The sequence below is a fragment of the Pieris napi genome, chromosome 19 (assembly GCF_905475465.1).
Source record: "Pieris napi chromosome 19, ilPieNapi1.2, whole genome shotgun sequence".
NCBI classification, from domain to species: domain Eukaryota; kingdom Metazoa; phylum Arthropoda; class Insecta; order Lepidoptera; family Pieridae; genus Pieris; species Pieris napi.
Genome location: NC_062252.1, coordinates 7,452,546 through 7,475,261, shown reverse-complemented (window position 1 = coordinate 7,475,261; position 22,716 = coordinate 7,452,546). Strand labels below are relative to the sequence as shown.

Here is a 22,716-nt window from a genome sequence, read left to right as displayed (position 1 = left end):
AAATAAAACGTCCAATTTAGTTTCGAATTCTGACATTTTTAAATTGTTAATTTTATTACACCAATTTTACTTACACTGTATGAAAAGCAAATTAATAAAAAAAACACATTTCTCTTGTCAGTATTGTCGATAAATTTTTGGCGCGAAAGTAAACATTTTGTTTTTGTTATAGTCTATGTGACGTTGCATTGACTGTTTTGACCTTCGTTATTTCAATGTAAGGTCGCAATTTATTATTAAATTTCCAGCAGGGTTAAAGTTAATCAACTAAAATACATTTAATTAGTTTCTTAGTTATCAAGTTGAAGGCGGCTCTATTTATAAAAGTGTAATTATGTATCTTTGCAGGTTTTGGCATTACAATCTGCCGTGTCTAGATAACGGATATTATAAAATAACTTGTCTTTATAACATTCGATTAGCGTTATCGTACATGATAAGAATTTGACCGTTAGTGGTCGGGTATAAAGGTGATAATGGCATACTCATGTTGCATTGTTGTTAAACAAATTGACCTAGAGTTGAATTCATATCTCGGCCGGCGTTGTCTTTGGGAAGACGGATTTAGTGTAAGCATTTACGCGATTTTTTTTTTAATAATTTTATTCATAATATTAAAGTTAATTCTATTTAATTATTGACTGAAATACAGTAAAGTAAATTTTTGTGAATTATATTTATAAGTCAAGTATAGGTACCTCAAGGTGGTGCGTTAGCCTAATAGAATAGATTTTTTTAATATAAGATGCGTTCAATTCTACTTACCATTTTCAAAATACATCAGAACTGCATCGAACTGAAATCTACCTGTCCTTTTTGCACTCTTTAGATATAATATAGTAGATAAGAAAAACGTTGGATATTACTGGTAACGTATATATAATTTACAGAAAGATGATTTCGACCCAACCAGATTCTCTGATCGAGTACCTGATAGTGGAGTACCGATGGCTGATTGCTATCACGATTCTCATGCCCCTCTCCTTCCTATGGAAGATCTGGTCGATGGCAAGGAACTATGTGGTATTTAAACTCAACACAGCACCAGGAAATCATGAGAAGAAAGTGAAAGAAGTACAAAAACAAGTGAGTTTGATTAATGATTTTAATTTAAGGCACACTGTCATTTTTGTGTGTTCCTAGAAATAAGTTGTAAATACTAAATGAAATAATAAAAATTAAAATTTGTCTAGCCTTTTATGCGTTCGGACTTCAGGTGCTTTTAAGTCAAATCTGTCATTTCTTTCATCAAAATATTGTATCAATATCTATGGACCAATACTCAACAAAATAACTTTTATATATTAAATACTTTTGTGTACATAAATAAGCAGGTTACAGTTATCGATTTTTATTTGAATGTGTTGTCCTTTGAATGGGTTTCATTAAACACATATTATGTACAAAATATATATGTATTTACTATAATAATCACGCGGCGCTATGTATTATTACGATACGACTGGGAAGACTAGATTGATTTGTCCTTGTTTATTGTATATACCGTAATATAATTCTATCCTTTGTCTAGCTCAGTTAGCTTTTTATTCTAACATACAAGACTACAAAATAAATTAATAATAGCACTATTTATATACAATTTGTTAACACAGACTAATAAAATTTACCAAGAAACCAAAACTTTGACGATCAAACAACTATATGTTTATAACACCTGTATCATAATTTTAAAAAAAAAAATAACTCTAGCCATATATCATTTACAAAAATTAAACACACCACTACACGCAATACTCGTCGAGCGAGTTTACTTATCTCGCCGAAGCCGCGTACAAATTATTTGAAGAAGTCTATTAAGTATGAGGGTGTGCAATTATTTAATCAATTTTTTTCGTAATATTAGCGGGTTTAACCAATTCAAAAGGGCAATCAAGATATATCAGAATGAGCCTAGTAGACTAAATATAGGACGGCTGATGGCGACGTGTATCTCGTTCGTATATATTAAGTTTCTCATGTAAATAAAAATACATTTTTTGTTATGAGAAATAAAGTTCTTTTAAATTATTATTTCAAGATCAAATCCTGGTTAGCCGGAGACCGGAATACCAGATTATGTACTGCTCGACCCACGTGGCAGACGATGTCATTTAGACAGGGTCTCTATAAAAAAACCTTCACGAATATTCACATAGATATGGTGGACATTCTGGAGGTAGACACGAAGAATATGGTATGTACTTCCCTATTATACAGACAGTATAGTTGATAAAAATTAACAAGAAAAAAATGCGTAAATTAAGTTTTGTTATTATCACACGACTAAATTAAAAAGAACAAAACGATATCATAATATGAATTAAATATTTCGCTATACAAAGTTATATATACAATATGATATCAATATATATGTAACAAGATTATTTATAAGATTATTATATTTTTATCGACCTTTAATTAGAGCTAAGGACGGACATTTGATGCACCCAATTGAGCGCCGATTTTTATTGCAATTTTTATGCAACTAAGTCTAATGACAAATTTCGGCAATAATTTTCTGTATTTATTTTGAAATGGGTAGTTGATGTTTCAAACTGGTGGCGGGTGCTTAGTCCATTGAAATGTTACAATTTGAGGGCCAATCTGAACATTTGTTAGAGGACGCAATTTTATGTATGGTAGGGGGGTCAATAAAAGCTTAAGCTTAAGCTCCAAAGTTGACCGGGTTCGTCAATGCTCATGACAAGCCGGTCAATACAAAATTTTTACTTTACTTTTATGATTTCTCGTTTATTTAAAAAAAAAATGTTTTTTTTGTGAAAAACGTGTTTTCACCCCTTTTTCCAAGATGGCGGCAGGGGGACAAGGGCGCCCACCCCACAAACTTGGGTTTAGGCTTGTGTTGCCCCCCCCCCCCCCCTACCTACATGTTCCATAAATAAAATTGCGTCCTCAAACAAATGTTCAGCAAATGTAACATTTCAATGGACTAGCTGAGCGGCGCTGTATTTAAAGCTACCTTTAGTTGTCACTTAGTGGTTTTGTTTTTGGCTGATATATTGGATAAGAGAAGAAGCGGCGAGTATCTCTTAATCCTAAAGCTGTGCGTTCGAATCGCGGCTGTGCTTCTTTGTATACGTATATGCACAATTAAAATAGCTTCTAAAGTAATTTTAGCCTAGTAAGCAAATATAAATTGAGCACACACATAAATCTGGGGTCAAGACTTAGTTTTTTTATTGCAGACGGTACGTTGCGAGCCCTTAGTAACAATGGGCCTGTTATCCAAAACCCTGGAACCACTAGATTTATCCTTGCCTGTTGTACCCGAATTGGACCAGCTGACAGTGGGTGGGCTGGTTATGGGTACAGGAGTGGAATCCTCTTCACATATTCACGGACTCTTCCAGCACATCTGCCTGGAGTATGAACTAGTGTTGGCTGATGGATCGGTTGTCACATGTAGTAAGGTAATGTACGGTTTTATGAGTGTTATGTTTTATAAATCAACTAAAATCCCACTTCAACATAGAAATGACCCCATCAACAATAGATTTCACCACTTCAATATTAGAAATCGGTAGGTATATACAGATGTGACAAAATATTTGTAACAAATACTTTCACTTAAATTCTACTCGCATAAAACAACAGAAGAGATAGGATTATTATTTATTTATAAGTTTTTAACTTTTTTTTAAAACTTAACTTAGCTTAAAAAATACAAGAAAATATGACGTCACAAATTTTACACACAGATTAGAGCAGACCCAACTATAAGGTATATTATACTATACTATATATACTTTATTTTTAGCAAGCAAAAATACACAGGGAAAAATAAAAAGTATGTTTCAATGAAATTAATTATCAACTATATGAATTGTAATTGTTAATTCATAAGACACTTGTGTATAATTCAATAATGGGCCTCTTTAAAAAAAATAATTTAGAATATATACCAAATTATTATTAATAAAGTTGGAACAAAAATCTCTATTTTAGCTGCTCGGATATAGTTGGTTCTGTTTTGAGTTTTCATTAACAATTTATCTATACTTTAGATGGTTTTCCGTCCATGGACACTTCAGTCTCCATGCTGAGAGCTCACGAGTGCGTTGCTGGCCTTCTAAGATTTGGTTCAGACACACTTCAGTTAATCTTTTTTAATACCTGATTCTGATTATGTTTCTTTAAGCACACTGCAATTATTTTAAATCATATAGAATAAAAAAGTAAATATTTTTTAGGACAACAACGCCGACTTGTTTTATGCAGTTCCGTGGTCCTATGGCACTTTAGGATTTCTGACTTCTGTTACTATTAAAGTCGTTCCTGCGAAAAAGTAGGTCTTAGACTAGATAAGTAGGGTTACCCTGTAAATGAAATACCCGTTTTCAATTAGCTTAATACGATTGCAAAATTACGAAGTTTTAAAGATAAAATCGAGTTTTGATGTAGTTCTCTTAATATCGCTGAACTTCGAATAACGTGGTACGGAAATTGAAATTACAGGGTAAGCCTGCGTGAGTTTGACATTTTTAATAGTTTTATTTAACACATACACTTCTTATGATTGAGGCAATTAGTATTATTTTATATTACTTAGATTTCAATTTTGAGATATTGGCATTAACTTTGCAAGACTTTGACGTGGTATAAGGCATGCACGCTTGATAGAAAGAGAGTGCTGCGCATCTAAAAGGATTAGATATACTCCTTTATGTCACATTTAAAACGTTTTGACAGATGAGTCTTATACTTAGCGCTTCCCACACTGATTTACCCTAACTTTTGCCAAATTACGAGATGAAAATAAACCCACAATTACTTCTGCAAATAATCTACGTGATAAATGCGTTTTATTCTAGTTAAATGTATTCTTTTTTGAGTAAATATTACTCTGTTTTTATTCAGATACATTCGGCTTGAATACCAGCCTTACACAAATATGCTAGACCTGTCTTTAAAATTTAAAGAAGAAGCATTAAAGCAGGACCCACATCGGTACCTTGAGGCACTCCTCTTTGATAAAAACAGTGGCGTTGTCATGACCGGTGATATGGTGGATGAAATTGGAGACGATGGAATGGTAAGAAACATGTAACGAACTTACGTAACTACTTTTAGTTGTTAAGGCTTATACTTTAATACAGACACAAAACAATTGTATTATATTCATTTTTATTATTATTACTATGTAGGTAAATATAAAATTTACAGTATAATTTACGAACAAAAATACTTAGCGAAACGAATGGTCTTATCGTAAGCGATCTCTTCCAAGCAACCCAATAAAAGAAAACAATAATTAAAAAGTGTAGTAGTGCGAATTTTAATATTTGATTAGGTTAGGGTTACAAACATTTTATCCCAAAAAACGATAACAACCAATCACATCAGAATATCTCATAAAATAACCAAATACCCTCAATATTTTTTGATTTCGCTTTTTTCGCACCTTAGGCCTGTTAATGTCACATTTAAAATGGTCACTCGCGATGCTACTGCTAATGCCATTGTTGAGAGTAATTTGGTAAAAGAGTAAGGTTAGTTCCAACCTAGTAAGCTACACTGGCGTATATAACACTAAGAATTATTTAGGGAAATATTTCCAGCGGCAAAACCAGTACAAAGGCTGAGTACAAATGTGGTATTAGATAACCAAAGATCCAAGTGCTCTTAGTCAAATATATTGTCGAATCATTAACTTTTAGTAATATTACTTTTTCAGTTCAATCCAATCGGACGATGGTACTCTCCCTGGTTCTTCACTCAAGTCGAGAACCACTTAGATAATTATAAGCTAGGCCAGAAGACGTGTGTTGTTGAATATATTCCGTTACGGGACTACTACCATAGACACACTAGAAGCTTATTTTGGGAACTACAAGTAAGGATTTCTTTAGTTTATTTTATTATCAGGTTATAATTGTATTTATTCTTAAAAAATACGAAATTTCGGTAGAAATCTAGATTTGGACGGCAAAAATAAATTTATATTCAGAGCAAAAGTAAAGCCGACGAAGTACTACGGATTAAAAATGTCTCTGCAGAAACAGTTGCTACAAAAAGTAAAGATATTTTAAGACATTTGTGAAGCAGTCTATCTACCTCCTACCAGAATCATAAGGATGATGTCCTTATTTCTAAGTGACCAGTGAGGATGATCCCAGTCGATCTCTCCATGTGTAATTCATGCGCAAACATACAGGACACCAAATTTCATACTCTAATGAGTCACTGAGATTTAGATCAATAACAGTTATACGTAATAGACTCAATTAAACATTTGTGAAGGCTTCAGTTGTTACAAAGGACAATGTTTTTCAGGATATAATTCCTTTCGGCAATAATCCGGTATTTCGTATGTTATTCGGATGGATGATGCCCCCAGAAGTCTCCCTGCTAAAGCTCACTCAGCCGGAAGCAGTTACAAAGCTGTACAACAAAGCTCACGTGATCCAGGATATGTTGGTTCCCGTAGATGTCATGGAGGAAGCAATACAACTGTTTGATAAGGAATTTGAGGTATTTATACGATTTATTACTGACATGTTTAAAAATAATATTAGTGTGACAATAATTTTTTTATTACATGCAAGCGTATTTTATTTAATATGGGTAAGATTAGGTGACGTTTAATTAGATCTCTAGAGTTTTTTTTTTAATGGCTCTGGGACGATTTCTGCATTAGCCAGCGTCAAGTATAGGATTTTTTTATATAATTCGTGCTTGTTGTTCGAAATTCGACCATGTCCTCCATGTACGGTTTAGGCACTCGCCCGGTACCGCACAACCCTCCCAAAGGCTGACAACAAATTTAAATTAAATTAAAACTTGCCCTCGAACCGGGAATCGAACCCGGTACCCCTCACCTAGCTGCCACTTAATGAGACCGCTAGGCTATGAGGCCCCTAATCTCTAGATTTAGTCGCGGACCTAATAATAATAGACAAGAGAGACCAGCTGAGAATTACGATTCTAAATTATTTTCAATACGATTTTCTTATAAAAAATATAACGTTTAAATTTTTCAAATTCAACTATGTATCTTAATTAAACAGGCAATATTTTTATATGTTTTGTGAATTGGGCACTTCTTATTTTTAGTAATGTAGCATACAAATTAAAATAACATAGTAAAAGCAAACTTTGTTCGATTGTATAACAATTGTTAGACAACGAAAAAAATTTGTAAATTAGGATATTGCAAGAAACATTGTTCTATTAAAAGTCAAATAGTTTTGGTTTAAACGGTTTCGATAATATTCCATAGTTATCAAGGATTATGAAGATCATCTGTAGGGGGGATCATCTAGTAAATAATTGAAGAAATATTGTATAAAACATAAATGATGAATATAGTTTTATAGATATACATTGTAATTGTAAACATACTACAAAATATTTTTTTAAATCCAGACGCTAATTTAAAAGTTTAAAGACTAAATAAAATATACAAAGAGAATGCGTGTAGGGTGTGGGTGTGTTGATTCAGTGACTGATAGTGTTCTAAGGATATATTTTTTGATATGATTCTAAAATTATGTATATTCCTAAAATCAATGCTATGAGGTCTAACCCTAAATAGCGCTTATGAAGTATATCCAACTAAGCATGTATACATACAAACAACTTCTCGGCCTTAGCCACTGGTGTTCGCGAGCCAGTCAGTGGTAAGACTGGTCAAGGTCCTCCCTTTAACTTGGAACTTGGAGGAAATCGCCCTTCAGTTTGCGTGTCACAGCCATCGTTTGTGTGGACCCAATATTCACAAACAAATTGCACAAACTTTTACGTATTTAAAGTACATAGTATGATTTCTTTCCGTTTCCATCTCAACCAAGTAATGCCAAATTTAGGAGGAATCAAGATATATTAGGGGTACTTTAAACAAGAATTGTATTTATTTTTTAATAACCAAACGAAATGTAAACTCCAAGCATGGCTATAACTAACAAATCAAAAAACTATAATACTTCAAGATCAGATAAAATCGCATGGAAAAAGTTGGAGGAGGCCTTCTCCCGGACAGGAAGAAATGATAAAGACTGATTTAATGATGAAGACTGAATTAATGATGAAGACTGACTTTATGATGAAGACTGAAATAATGATAAATATAGACTTAATAATGGTGGAATTGTATTAATGATGAAGACTGGCTTAATGATGAAGACTGACTTTATGATGAAGATAGATTATTTTTTATAGAATGATAGATGCTCTCGTATTAATTAAATTATTCAACAAAAGTGTTGTTTGAAGTATGAACTGTTATAAGGTATTTTGAAAATTCTAGATGATACATTTCATAATAATTTCCAGGTTTACCCCATATGGCTGTGTCCTTTCAAGCTATTCAATAACCCTGGCCAGCTCAAAGTTAATTCTAGTGACTGGCAGATGTTCGTTGATATTGGGGTGTATGGAGTACCTAAAGCGGAAGGATATGAAACTGTAAGTTTTTTTTTAATTTGATAACAGGACTCAAAGTTTCAAATAAGATACAATATTATGTATTTTGCTTGATGAAGACTATAATATTATAGAATTTCGTAATAATTAATTATTTTACGCCGTTTACTGTTATTTATATATATTCTATTGTCTTGTTTTTTATATATCTAACTGTAAATAGTTAGTTAGTTAGTTAGTTATTTATTCGCAATAAATGATTTTTAAATTGTAGCAAAAAAAATTTAAAAATTGTAGCAAATTGTTGTAATAAAGATTATATAACCTTAAAACTATCCTTAATATTATCATCAATATTATTACATAATAATTATAATATAATAACAAATAGCTGTCATGTTCACATGAACATGACAGCTATTTGAAATGCCGTATTTTTTATTTCTTCGACACAAAATTTTGAATAATCTTCATCACAACATTGTCATGTTATTGTTTTTTGCAAAACAGGGCCATTTCTGTAATCATATTTTTATTCGCACTAACTATTTATAGTTAGATATATTAAAAAACAAGCCAGAAAAATACAACGAAAAGTGAATGGCGTATTACAATTAATTATTACAAAATAACAGACAATTCTTTATTATTATGTCAGACAAAAAACACTCAAACCTGTCTTAATAGTGTCGGCTAGTTTTAATACACATAATTGAAATAACCTAATCAAAGCAAATATTTGATTGGTATTGGCATAATGGGCTATTTGATAAAATTTTAAAAACAATTTCTTATTATTTCTTAGTGACTCTAGAAGCTACAAAATACTTATTAAAAAAATATATAAAAATTCAAATTAAACATTCATATTTTCAAAATCTTGCCAAAACGCTTCGCAAGATGGGGCACCAGTCCCAATGATCTACCATCTTCACTTAAAAAGTCTCAAGTTTTTTACGTGTTACTTGTCATGCTTAACTACACAAATACATATATTATGTTGTAATATGCTAGGATTAGATAGGCGAAACCAAATTATTTACTGGAATACTATACCATCGTCGATTCGGCTAATCTGTGACAGCTTTGTGTCACGTGACGTATACAAATCATTAATTTATTTTTTGATAACTCTTTCCAAGTTATTTTACTTCATAACGACAAAGGACATCTTTCATAAAAATAACTCTCAATAAACTATTATTTTTCATATTATTATGTAGCATATTGTCCAATAAATACATACAAATTAATAACAATATTAATCGTAATTTGTTGAGTCCTTTTTCTACATCCTTTCAGGTGTCTTCAACACGTCGTATTGAAAGCTTTGTGACCCACCATCGTGGCTTCCAAATGCTATACGCCGATACATTTACAACTGAAGAGGAATTCCGAAATATGTTTGACCACACCCTGTATGACAAGATGAGGAGTTCCCTTCCCTACTGCAAGGAAGCATTCCCTGATGTATACGGAAAAGTAAATAGGAATGTCAGAAAGTGAATTCTTTCATCGCCTTTCATGATATGACATGTGCAATAATTTGATTTAGGAGCTAAAAAACTAGTTATGTGTTAAAGTTTATGACGTTATAAAAAAGTTGAATAACTAACAATGTGTTTAATTAACTAGTACTTATTTATTTTCGCTTCAAAAAAGACAAATGAGGCAAGAGCAGTGCCGGACTAGGCTTGAGCGTGCACCAATAGACTTTTTGTCTTGTTTAACACGTGCTCATACGGTGGAGGAAAACAGTGATGCAAACTGCGACAGAATTTTCCCCCTAGAACCAACTTAATATATAATATTTAAAATTCTCGTGTCACAATGTTCGTTCCCATACTCCTCCGAAACGGCTTGACCGATTCTTATATCTATCTATCTATCTCTACTATCTATCTTTCAAACCCCTAAGTGATAAGGGGTGTCCACTCCAAAAAAATTTTTTTTACTTTTTATACAAAATTGTTTGTTTTTATTTTTTTATGATACAGCATACAAAAATACATACAACTCTTAATTTTCACCTCCCTACGATCAGCCCCTATTTTGATTTGTATACCTAGTAAAAGTATTGACTTGAACTGTGAGGTTTATATAGAGAAAAATTCACTGATAACCTTAAAAAAATTTCATTCCGAAAAACCGAACTGTTTCTGGGAAAGCATAGCACAATGTTCCATGTTTGTATGTACTAAAAAGGTAGGCTAAGTAAAATCACAATAAGGATTTTACTTAGCCTACTATTATATTAAATATTACAAAACAGATACAGAAATCAAGGCCCAGACGGAGTTGTAACGGCACTGATGCTTTTATTAGTACTGTAATAGTCTAGATAAAAAACGATGCCGGGTCGGCTGGTATAAGTTACACAGATCCTTTTGTTGCATAACGTAGCCACTGACACCACTCTATTCTTTATTGTACAAAACTTTGTGGCGTAATACAATTTTCCTACAATTTATATTCAAATTATGGAGGGTTGAAATAGCGGCGATAAATTAAAAAGGCGTAATAACTTAATTCATTATTCGTGACTTGGCGGCGTAAGCTTTAAGACATTCTCTACATTGTGTTTTCGATATCAAGCCGTTTTCCTTTTAATAATAAAAACATGTCTACTGAGCATAACCTACAAATTAACAATTGAACTACCAAGTATATGCACAGTACTAATACATTCAGAATTTCAATATCATAATAAAGATTTTTTAAGAGACCAACAACAAACTTCGAGTCAAAGACTAGTCTAGCTGCTAAATTGTGGGATCCCTAGTGGTGGCCTAGTGGCTTCAGCGTGCGATTCTCATCCCTGACGTCGTAGATTCGATCTCCACTTCGCTTGAATGGTAAAGGAAAACATCGTCAGGAAACCGACTTAGACCCAAAAAGTCGACGGCGTGTGTCAGGCAAAGAGGCTGTTCACCTAGGCTAGCCTATTAGATTGACAAATGATCATGAAACAGATACAGAAATCTGAGACCTAAAAAGGTATTTTTGACGTGATAACGTCTTTAAAATCGTTTTAGTCGGGTGACATGTTCAGAAACTTGTGTCACACCAAAACCTCACGCGAGCGCGATCGCAGGTATAACGAGAGAGAGACGGACCGATCTCCCGTCTCATCTCGAGCGCTGCCAGTCATTCCGTGAATGTATGAAGAAAAATGTATATCATAGTCGAATAAGTAAACTTGTAATTTTACACCCGAAAGTGTAGTTACATCAAAAGTGTGAATAAAACGATAGATGTAATTTAAAATTTGAAAAAATTGTTATCTTCATTAATTCCTTACTTCCCAAAAACTTATATCACCAATAAGACGTTATCACGTAAACATCTCGATCGTAAACCTACTTAACAAACAACCAATATTTTTTTTATTTTTAACCTGGTCACATATACACGTAGGTATACATTATTCTACGCCATAAGTGATTTTATCAATTTTAAACAACGAAGGAGGTTTGAAAATGTGCCACAAATCTTAAGTCAAAGTTTCAAAGTAATCAAAGGTGCTTCACGAAATCACAAATTATTTTTTTCAAATAACATGTCCAAGGACTATCTAACGTAATCAACGAATGAGTTTTGAGATGCCACCAATGAGCCACAGAGCTTCATAGCAAATTCTAAGTTGTTATATTTCTTAATGGACTTCTAAAGTGTTTTTTTTAAACTTATGGCCTTTGCTGCAAGAGTTGTCAAAATTGAATTCTTACAAGAAATTATTAGTCGTATTTCTAATATAAGTAATATTTCTACAAATTAAAACTTCAACAAAATTAAAATCCTTTGAAAACCATAAATAAAGAGTATTTGACGTATAAAATTTTAAATAGTTAACAAATTACAAACATTGAAAAGGGATAAGTTTAAATGTAGAACACGGATACGAGACATTCGATCATTCCTGGCGGAGGCGCTGCTTTTAAAAATAAAAGGGTTGAAAATACAGTCGGCGTCAAAAGTGTTTTGAATCCTTGAATGGGACGCTTTCGTAGACACGCACAAATTGGTATTTACTGGTAGGTTGGTAATTATTACTTTAGCTCTTTTCTTTCAAATGGTAATCAAAATGGGCCTGGAAGGTAAGAGTAGCTTGTATTTTTAACTATAATAACGTAACTTATACAATATTTTTGATGTTTCTACAAACAGATTATGAAGTTATTGTATGCATCAGTATATTGTAACCATGACTCAAAATAACACGAAATGTGACGAATTAGATGAATAATAACAGTAATAGAAAAAATTTTTTTGAAAAAATCTACATACACCTTTCAAACGTTCAAATATTACTGCTTGAAAAGCCGGCAAAATATTTTTTGTTACAGCATTTTTCGCCGCGTCTGTACCATCGCGTGCGAACAGCACATAAGGCGCTTACACACGCGACTGTGATGTTTAACAGCGCTCTGTATAAAAACTACAAGCAACGATTGATATTGTATACCTACTGTTTCTGCCATACTAATTACGTCGGATTAATTTTTGTGGATTTGAATTAATGGTGTGTTGGCACGGACAGGTGTATTGCTATTATAGTTTTGAGCTCAATATTTGACTTCTATATATAACTATGACTTGTAGATAAAGCGTATTTATATCGGCGCACGCACTTATGCTCTTACCAAACTAACTTTCTTGAAGAGTTCGGTTAATTTAAGCAGCGGCTAAATAGTCATCTCCTGGACAGGCGTGCTCAATAGGCCGTATCTGACTTAACATTAGTCCAAACGTCAGTCAAATCTATATATATAAAAGAAAGTCGTGTTTGTTACAACACTTATAACTCGAAAACGGCTGGACCGATTGCCATGGTTTTTGATTTGTTGGATTTGTTTCCGTCCCGAATAGCAGAATAAGCAATAAAATATCGGATAAGTTATCGAATAACAATAAATAAATTAATTCATTTTACGAATGCAAAAACCATATGGTGCCATCTGTTGACAAAACTACGCATCATTTTACGTCGAATTCGTGTCAGTTCAAGAAATTCCGATCTTGAGGTGAATGAGGAGATGCATAACCATGCTTTGATCCTGATCAAAAGATGTTGGATATCAGAAAGTGCTTAACATGCAGTATCGCCATATTGACGCTAGAGAGAAGATGCCTAATGTGTAAAACTGCCATTCTTCTTTCGCAATGGCAAGCAATAAAACATTTCTGTATTTGCAAAAAAGTTGTATTAATGTAATACTTAACATTAATGAAATCCTAAAATAAGTTAAATTAAAGTAACAACGATATTATAAGGTTGTAGGGCGGAACGAAGTTAGCCAGGTCAGCTAGTTCTGTATAAAAAAATAATCATTTAAACCTTTTTAAAACTCTATCAAACAACCACGATTATGAAGATACTTAAAATGCTTCAATAAGTACATAAAGATTCTTTCCTTAAGAGACATCGTACTTCATAACTGAAAAACTTATAATTATATATATACATATTATCCTAGTACGTCGTACGTTATAACGAAAAACTCTAAAAATTTGTTACATTTGTTTGTACACAAAACCCATGCATTAATTACATATAAAGAACACTGTCTATAACGAAAAAAATACTCGGTCCCTTGAAATTCGTTCTAAAGAGTTTACACTATTAACAGAAAATCAATACTTTACAAACCTCAATCCGCCAGTTTTAAGTCTTCTTTACTGGTATTTAACTAATGCAGAAAACAATTTTTCATAAATAACAAAGTAAAAATTATAAGTCGATTGTAAGAAGTCTGAGTCTGAAGTCTGAACATTAGCTTAGTAACGCATAGATTATTATCAGTTCGCTAATATCAAAAAATCCCAGTTCAACAGAGATACACTAATTGTTCCACACCTACTTGTGTTAAGAATACTTTAAAATGTTATACGGTACAACACATAAACATACGCCAAAATATCATATTATTTAAATGTTATTTACTTTATTACGTTTCATTTATTTCTTTCACTTGTTCCTGTTTCATCGTTTTTTTCATGTAGACAATCTTAAATTGTCTTTTAAGCAATTTTTTTAACGGCGTAAATAAAAAAAATGTCGCTCAATCTAATATGATCGCTAATAAAAATCTATTTTCACACAAATAACGAGTTCCTTATCGGTTTGACCGGCTTCCGGTTTATGATTATTTTTAGCAATGGTAAAAAGGAATTTATTTTTAGCAAATCAATAAAATTTGCTATTTTTCGATGGCTGGAAAGTTTTAATCTACCTGACAGTTCTGTTTTAGCCGTATGACAGCATTAACACACATGACATACAACTCCGAATGCTAATGATTATTTATTATTATATTATAACTAGGTGACAGTAAAATATACAACACCTAAATTACTAATTACATTGAACCACAACTGAACTTGAAAGAGGGTAATAAAATTGAGCAATTATTAGTTGTAGTAAAAAATCTTTAAACCAATTTTAGCAATAATTCAATGAAGACTTGATCCTACTTTAAAGTATAATTATGATTAGAGATAGACATAACATTTATACTAACAAAAACACACACATATAAACACACAAAATAAAATAAACAAAGAAAAAATTAAATGAGAGATATCAATAATAATAAAATAAAAATTCCCATTTCCCATTCGGTTCGTTTCAAGTGTGTAATGCATGTGTGCTGTGGTTGTAATTGGCCCTGGCTCAGCATTATGCTGAGGAGCAGAATGTTCCACAGCGCTGGTCATTCTGCCAGAGACCACAGCAGCTAGTTTGTGTGTTCATCTACTTATAATCTGTATTACCTATCTTCGAATGGCCTGGTCACAGGTACAGTCAGGTCAAGGATTCGATTCTGGGTGTAATCGAGTTTGAAGAGGTGGCGTCTCGTCTACTCTTGCCTATGAAAACAAGAAGTACGGCAGGTGTGTCTGTTGTTTCTTAGGATATGGGACTTTATATCTTCATATCTTCATACCAATTCTTTGTAATGATTTTAAGACTTATGACGTACGCTTAAACGGACTGTTTATTATAAGAACCCATATAAATAACATAAATATTGACAAGTAATTTCCACGTTAGTACATCGTCTCTTTAAATCACATTCTCTATATGGAATGAAAGAAATCATCCGTTTCCCATTTAGCGCTTGTCATAACCCAATAGGTTATGCATATTAATGTGAAGTTTACATGCACTTTAGGAAATAAAACATTTTAAAGGCAAAGTATTGCTTAGAATTAACAAATAATGGATATCTAATCTGCTGAACCGTACTGGGTTCTCATACTGCTATATATAAGTTACCATTACAGATTACTCCAATGGCACAACTATACATTTATATCTCATACAAAACAGTATATACACATGGAATAAAACACAACAAACAGTAATACGACTCAACGGAGAATAAAAACGCAATGAATCTATGTAGTTCATTAATTAATTCCATACATTGTGACATGTGTGAAGAGAAGTTAGTTTTCACTGAGGTTACGAATAGTAACGGCGGTTGATGTTACTTCCAAAAGTAACCATCAGGCCCTGAGGCCTAGGCACTGGAGCACTGCCGGATTGTTTTCCTTTCCACGTAACAATGTTATAAGATCGGCGCACTCTGAGTTCGTTATAAAATTAATCCCTTCCACCTCTTTTACTCAGTTTAGCAGATCTATATTTACCAAAATTTTGCAATAACTATCATTTATATCTCTCGGTTTTTAGATCACACATATAGTATAGTTAACAATAGTTATTAAGTACTTAATACGAAAACTGTGTTCGTCTTTTGAGGGCGTACCAGTTGTTATAGTTATTTTTGTTTGTTCGTAGATGTAGGCTATTGTAATAAAGAGTTTTCCTAAATAATTTCACTATTAATTTTCGTACAATCATAAAATGACTGCTTCACGACTGATTTGAGCGCGACCGCTGTGTGAGTTCGACAAGTGAGTTACAGAATCGCAAGGCTGGCAAGTGCTAAGGACACAAACGATGTTCTCTTGCCACACTTATTCTTTTTTTTTACAAGAGCGCATCGTGCAATCAGTCTTCTGACTATGAGCAGATGTGTTGTAGGATTATTTGCGGGTGGAGATATTCCTCATTAGGAATACATATAAATTATATATATATATCTATATATAATACCATAATAATATAAACTCAATGCTGCTGAGCTCCAGGGTTCTTCGTCTTTGGAGACGGTTTATATACTCCGGTAGAGTGAGTTGAATCACACTTATTCAATTTTCAATTAAAAACACATTAACACAAAACTTCATTAAAATCTTTCAGTCGATCAATTTCAATTCAAGATCTATAGATCGGGTTTAATTGCAACGATAAAACAATCGCAGGCTTTCTCGGCGTCTTAGAGGCTCATTTAGAATCATTAATGACCGTCGACGAGCGATAAATGGGCCTAGAACGGTGTAAAGATTCGCGTAGGCTGAGTGCTTCTAAATGTTATTAGTGAAGGGTTTTTATTATTACAGACGAGTTAATTTTATTCTTAATTCCTAATAGACCAGTGCAGATAGCCTTTAAAATAAATAAAAAGTGAAAAAAATCACAGTAGGATGAAACCCATTAGAAAAGGAGGGGAATATGATCAAAATGAAAGGAAAAATAAATTACGGTCGATCTGAGGTCGGGAAGGGGTAGGGGGGGAGTTTTAAGGGTAAAAAACGGTTTATCTCGATTTCCGGCAAAACTAAAAGTCCTATCGAAGAAAGTTAAATGGCAAAGTTGGAGGTAATAAAAAGATCTAAAACTTTTGTATTCACACATTTTTCACATAACCTCAAAATTTATGTGAGAAATTAAAAAAACCAAGTTTTTCGTTTTTTATTTTTATCTTTAACAAAAATATTTTTTATCTAACGAAATTTGGTGAAAACTTACCTTTCTATCTCCCAAATACACTGTAATTTATTTGATTAAAAATATTTATTTGTTCACCTTATTTTGAATTAATATCGAAAAAACATCCTAATTTTCAATCGAAAATTCTGACGTCAAAATTTCAGCTTTTTTCAAGAAGTTGGTGTGTTTTCAGTTCGTTGAAATCTCTACTTTCCTATGGTAAAAAAATATATATATATTACCATAGTAAATATTCTCATAAAACGCAAAAAATCGTATGCAGTAACGCCCAGACCTGTCATCCCCTTCCTTACTTCTCTATGAATCTTCTTTAAATTATAATCAGATGCCTATTTATTACTATTTTAAGATAACTTATATATACCTGAGTGACCTAAAAAAAAAAATTTAACCTTTAGATGGGCTAAAATTTTCGTATTTCATAGAGAAGTAAGGAAGGGGATGACAGGTCTGGGCGTTACTGCATACGATTTTTTGCGTTTTCTGAGAAGATTTACTATGGCAATATATATATATTTTTTACCATAGGAAATTAGAGATTTCAACGAACTGAAAGCACACCAACTTTTTGAAAAAAGCTGAAATTTTGACGTCAGAATTTTCGATTGAAAATTAGGATGTTTTTTCGATATTAATTCAAAATAAGGTGAACAAATAAATATTTTTAATCAAATAAATTACAGTGTATTTGGGACATAGAAAGGTAAGTTTTCACCAAATTTCGTTAAAAAAAAAATATTTTTGTTAAAGATAAAAATAAAAAACCAAAAACTTAGTTTTTTGAATTTTTCACATAAATTTTGAGGTTGTGTGAAAAATGTGTGAATACAAAAGTTCTAGATCTTTTTATTACCTCAAACTTTGCCATTTAACTTTCTTCGATAGGACTTTTAGTTTTGCCGGAAATCGAGATAAACCGTTTTTTACCCCTAAAACTTCCCCCCCTCCCCTTCCCGACCTCAGATCGACCGTAATTTATTTTTCCTTTCATTTTGATCATATTCCCCTCCTTTTCTAATGGGTTTCATCCTACTGTAATTTTATTTGGTTTCAAAAATTATCGGCACTGGTCTATAATAGGGAAAGGCTGTAATGCATTTGTTCAATCTATTGCTGGTATCCATAGATGGGGATAAGCACGTAATTCTTTATTTCTATGTATTCTTATGTTTGTTTATTCTATACAAACTCAAAAAATACTTTACGGAGGCGAAGTACGGAGTCATTAATCGTTTAAAATAATCTTTTTTGTTCTTATAAAATCTTTCATAGTATAATTTGAATGAAGAGCCAAGAAATAATAAGAAAAGAAAATTTGATAATTTATTAACTTCAAGCAAGGAAATTAAATAATTTCCCCAAAAATATTTGTGCATTCCGCATTGTGCATTCATAAACAAAAGATTTTGACTTAGATGTTTCTAGTTTTATAAAACTATTTATACCAAGTATTCAATCTACTATTTTATTGTTTTTATTTAGCTATAAATACATATTAAAAATACTATTTACGCATTTATATGGTTATTTTAAGCATATACCAATACCTAGCTAACAAATGACGAAAGTCTAAATCCTTGCGAAATAATAGAAAATAGCACACAATAGGCTGTATTATAAATAGAACAAGATCGAGCGAACAGCGTAAGTGATTTAACCAATTATACTCGTTCCCTGCAGAGAGGCCTGCGCTTGACATTAAAAGAATTCCGTCACAGAGATATAGGCAGCTGGATTATTCTAATACCTGTGTACTATATGGGATATCTTTCTTTACGCTAGGTTGGTGAAAAGGTGGTAGCTTGTATTTTATTGTTTATCAGAATGCCAAATCATAAAATGACTGCTTCACGACTGATTTGAGAGCGACCGCCGATGCAAAAACCGCTGTGTGAGTTCGAAAAGTGAGTTACAGAATCGCAGGGCTGTTCTATATAAAAAAAGTTACGTTACGTTGACCAACGGTTTTAGTAAAGAAGTAATAATAAAGCAGAATGTGGAAAAAACATACATATTTATTTTATCAAACAATATACCATATTGTGAATTTACAAATTTAGTAACTTAAGATATTGATAGTGCTAATTAAAACATTAAATCAGTGGCACTACATCCTATTTAGGTCTGGGCCTCAGATTTCTGTATCTGTTTCATGATCATATGTCAATCTAATAGCTACCTACGTGCCTCCTGTGCTTGACACAAGCCGTCAACTTTTGGAAGCCGATTTCCTCACGATGCTTTGTTTCACCGTTCGAGCGAATGTTGAATACGCACATAGAAAGAAAATCCAGTGGTACACGTCCGGGGATCGAACCTACGTCCTCAGAGATGATAGTCGCACGATGAAACCAACACTGCTCTGCTCTTCATTATATTTCTTCGTCTGTTGGAGGGAACTCATGAGACCATAAATTGGATAGCCTTTGGTTATGGATATTTCTTTTTAAATCGTGTTTTCTAATCCGATCCATATTACACATAAATCAACGTAATTCTCCTTAATATGTGTCTGAGTTTCTATTAATACTTTGAACATTACGTATAAAATCTTTGCGTATCTAGAATCGCAACATCTGCAACTCCACCCACAAAATAACATCGACTGTCGAGCATTTGACACAGTGATTACAAAGTTCATAACTATTCGGTTATGAATGGATCACAATAATTGCACATAATATAGGCGTGACTATGTAACTTTCGATTTTATTGACGTCACTTGGTTTAGGATTACATTTCCTTATTATTGATGAAGTCTTTATTGCTGACACCCTGTATTATATATATTAACACTTATTGAAGTTACATAATTACGCTTAATCTAATACATCCTATGACCCGTTTTTGGTAATCAGCGTGTCCTCAATATGTATCTGATATTAGCTCTACTTGTCCAAGTTGTGCCTCGTATTATCTTAATATCGTCTGCCCATCTCTTACTCTGTCTTCCTCTCTTCCTTTTTCCATCGCGTGGTTGACATTCTGTAATTTTTTTTGTCCATTTCAACCTGCTATCTCTTATCACGTGCCAGGTCCAGCGCCATTTCAATTGCTCTATTTTTCTTATAATGTCCTCTACTTTGGTCGTTGAACTTATCTCTTCCGCTCTCTTTCGATGTTTTCGTGTTACACCACCATGCTTCAATCCGTTCCCCTTTGGCATGTTCTCAACTTAAGAAGATGTTTCTGAGATAATGCCCAAGTCTGGCAGCCACATGTGACACACGGTAAGTAAGATACATGAGTTGAAAACCTTCTTAGCTACCATTGGGAAGTCTTTACATTCACATATATGTATCTAAATATCACAAAATATGTAACTAAGCGAAAACCACTAAAACTGCTGGACCAATTCAAGTAATAATATATTATAAATTTATGCAGAAAAAAAAAGTTTTTTTTAAAATAGGTTATTTTTCTGGTAAGCGAACAGTTTCTTTGGGGTAGTATAGCAAAATATTCTATAAGGCGAAACGAAGTTCGCGGGGGCAGCTTCTTAGCTACAAGTAACGTAAAGTACGGGGGGCTGTTTAGTAAAATTAGGTTTTATTAGACGCTTAAAATTGACCTAATAATATATTAGACAACTGTCTGGTGATTCTGAATTTGGACTAAAGATTAAAGACAGATTCCACACAAAATATTCTTGAATTTTTTATTATTTAGTTTACTGGATGCAATAAAAAAACGTGGACACTGGACAAACCAATCTTCAATTTAACAATTCGAAGGCACTTAACTTTTGTAAATTATGGCAATTTTTATATGTCCAAGACACAACTAAAGTTACCTATCCTATTTAAACCTAAACAAAAAAAAAGACAATCTCTATTTCACTTCCTGAATGCAGCCATGTTTTGAAGTTACATACAAGCCTCAGTAAACCTAAGGCCGGCTCCCATGTCTAATATTCTGCATACCAAGCTAGTCTTTAAACGTATCCAAAAAATCAGCCATACTGAAACTACATGTCACAAATAATTAGGCAAATCAATAATTTAAAAAAATTTGCATCGAAATCCGTTCCGTAGAAGTTTACATAACGCTTAAAATATTCAGACTTCAGCACTTACACACAAATATGAGCCATTAAAAATGTATTTTTAATATCTACTACGAAAAGGATAAAGCAAAAAGAATCCAAACAAGATTCCCAACCGGTCGGCCGATTAGTTTCGCGACTGGTGAGGTCATTAGTCGCCATTAAATCACCTAGAGGCGGTATTAAATTTGTTCGAGAGCGAAATAAAATTACACCACGGACACTTCTTTAATCGCATACATTTTATTTGCAGGTTGAGCTCGTAAAACAATATCAATATTATAAATACAATAACTCACGCTGTCGTCTGCGGTATTACAGATATCGTTTAATGATTTGTAAACTTAGGTATTTAAAAATAATTAATAAAACGTGGACAAAACAATTTTCTTTGGTGAACTATAGCCCATTTACTATGACCAAGACACAACTGAAGGGAAATCTTATTTAAACCTAAAATTTCATAGATTTCTTAAGAAATCATTTATATATAAAAGAAGCAAAATAATTTTATTTTATCAATGATTTTCTTAATATAGGCACATGCCTACACAAATTACCGATATCTAAAGAATCCACAGATAATGCAATAGAAAGTTTTACAATGATATCTATAGTCGAATTTTTAATTAGACGATATCAACTGACGTTTACGGTGTTGTCAGTTTTTAATGAAATAAAAATAGTGTTGTGACAAAGTAAAAACCCCTGAATTAATGATCCGTGATGGCACTAGTCGCCGCGCCGCGCTTTGTAATAAGACGTCAAAAAACTGATTGTAGTTACATAGTACTAGTACCTAACTTATATCAGAGCACTTTTATATAATTTTGAAATAGAAATAATATTCTTTTATTGTTTGAAATGATTGACTATTCACACTCATTGTTCATTCATCTGATTGAACAAGAACTGAACGCATCACTATTACTTTAAATGTGGCAACATTATTTTACTAAGTGACATTAGCTACTGTCAGATAGCTTCGTTTAATTAAAAATTCGACTATAGTTGATGGCGCATCGATAAATCATAGACAATAAAACTCTACTTTTGTAATCCACAGATTCAAAGAAGGGCTTATAGATTATGAAATGTAGGTGGAGGGTTTGAAAGTAGAACACTGATGTATTTGACCTATTTGTTTGATTTTTGTCTATTACAATGTTGTAATTATAATTTAATGAAATAGGTTTAATATGATTCGTTAATATTTTATGTTGTAGGAAGAAATGTAAAGATAATTAGATAATACAATATCGTCTCTACAACTTAATGAAGATTTTATGTGAATTACGCTGACTACCCTAAACCCGTCGAACCCTAAACATTTGTTCCGCACGAAATAATTGAAGGAAACTTCCAGCCTTCGATAACCTATCACACATTGCGCTGTAATACACATTTTGAATAAATGACTATGATT

At 32.6% G+C, this 22,716-nt stretch overlaps 1 protein-coding gene across 1 annotated transcript; it reads left to right on the top strand.

The window, feature by feature from the left end:
• Window positions 1–435: 435 nt before the first annotated feature.
• Window positions 436–9,998, top strand: LOC125059300 (delta(24)-sterol reductase-like). The gene is made up of 10 exons (XM_047663671.1): window positions 436–569; window positions 891–1,086; window positions 2,039–2,194; window positions 3,207–3,431; window positions 4,212–4,306; window positions 4,879–5,053; window positions 5,696–5,854; window positions 6,295–6,492; window positions 8,293–8,424; window positions 9,685–9,998. Exons 2-10 carry the CDS (start codon window positions 895–897, stop codon window positions 9,886–9,888), a joined length of 1,536 nt encoding a protein of 511 aa, XP_047519627.1. The 5' UTR covers window positions 436–569; window positions 891–894; the 3' UTR covers window positions 9,889–9,998.
• Window positions 9,999–22,716: the final 12,718 nt, after the last annotated feature.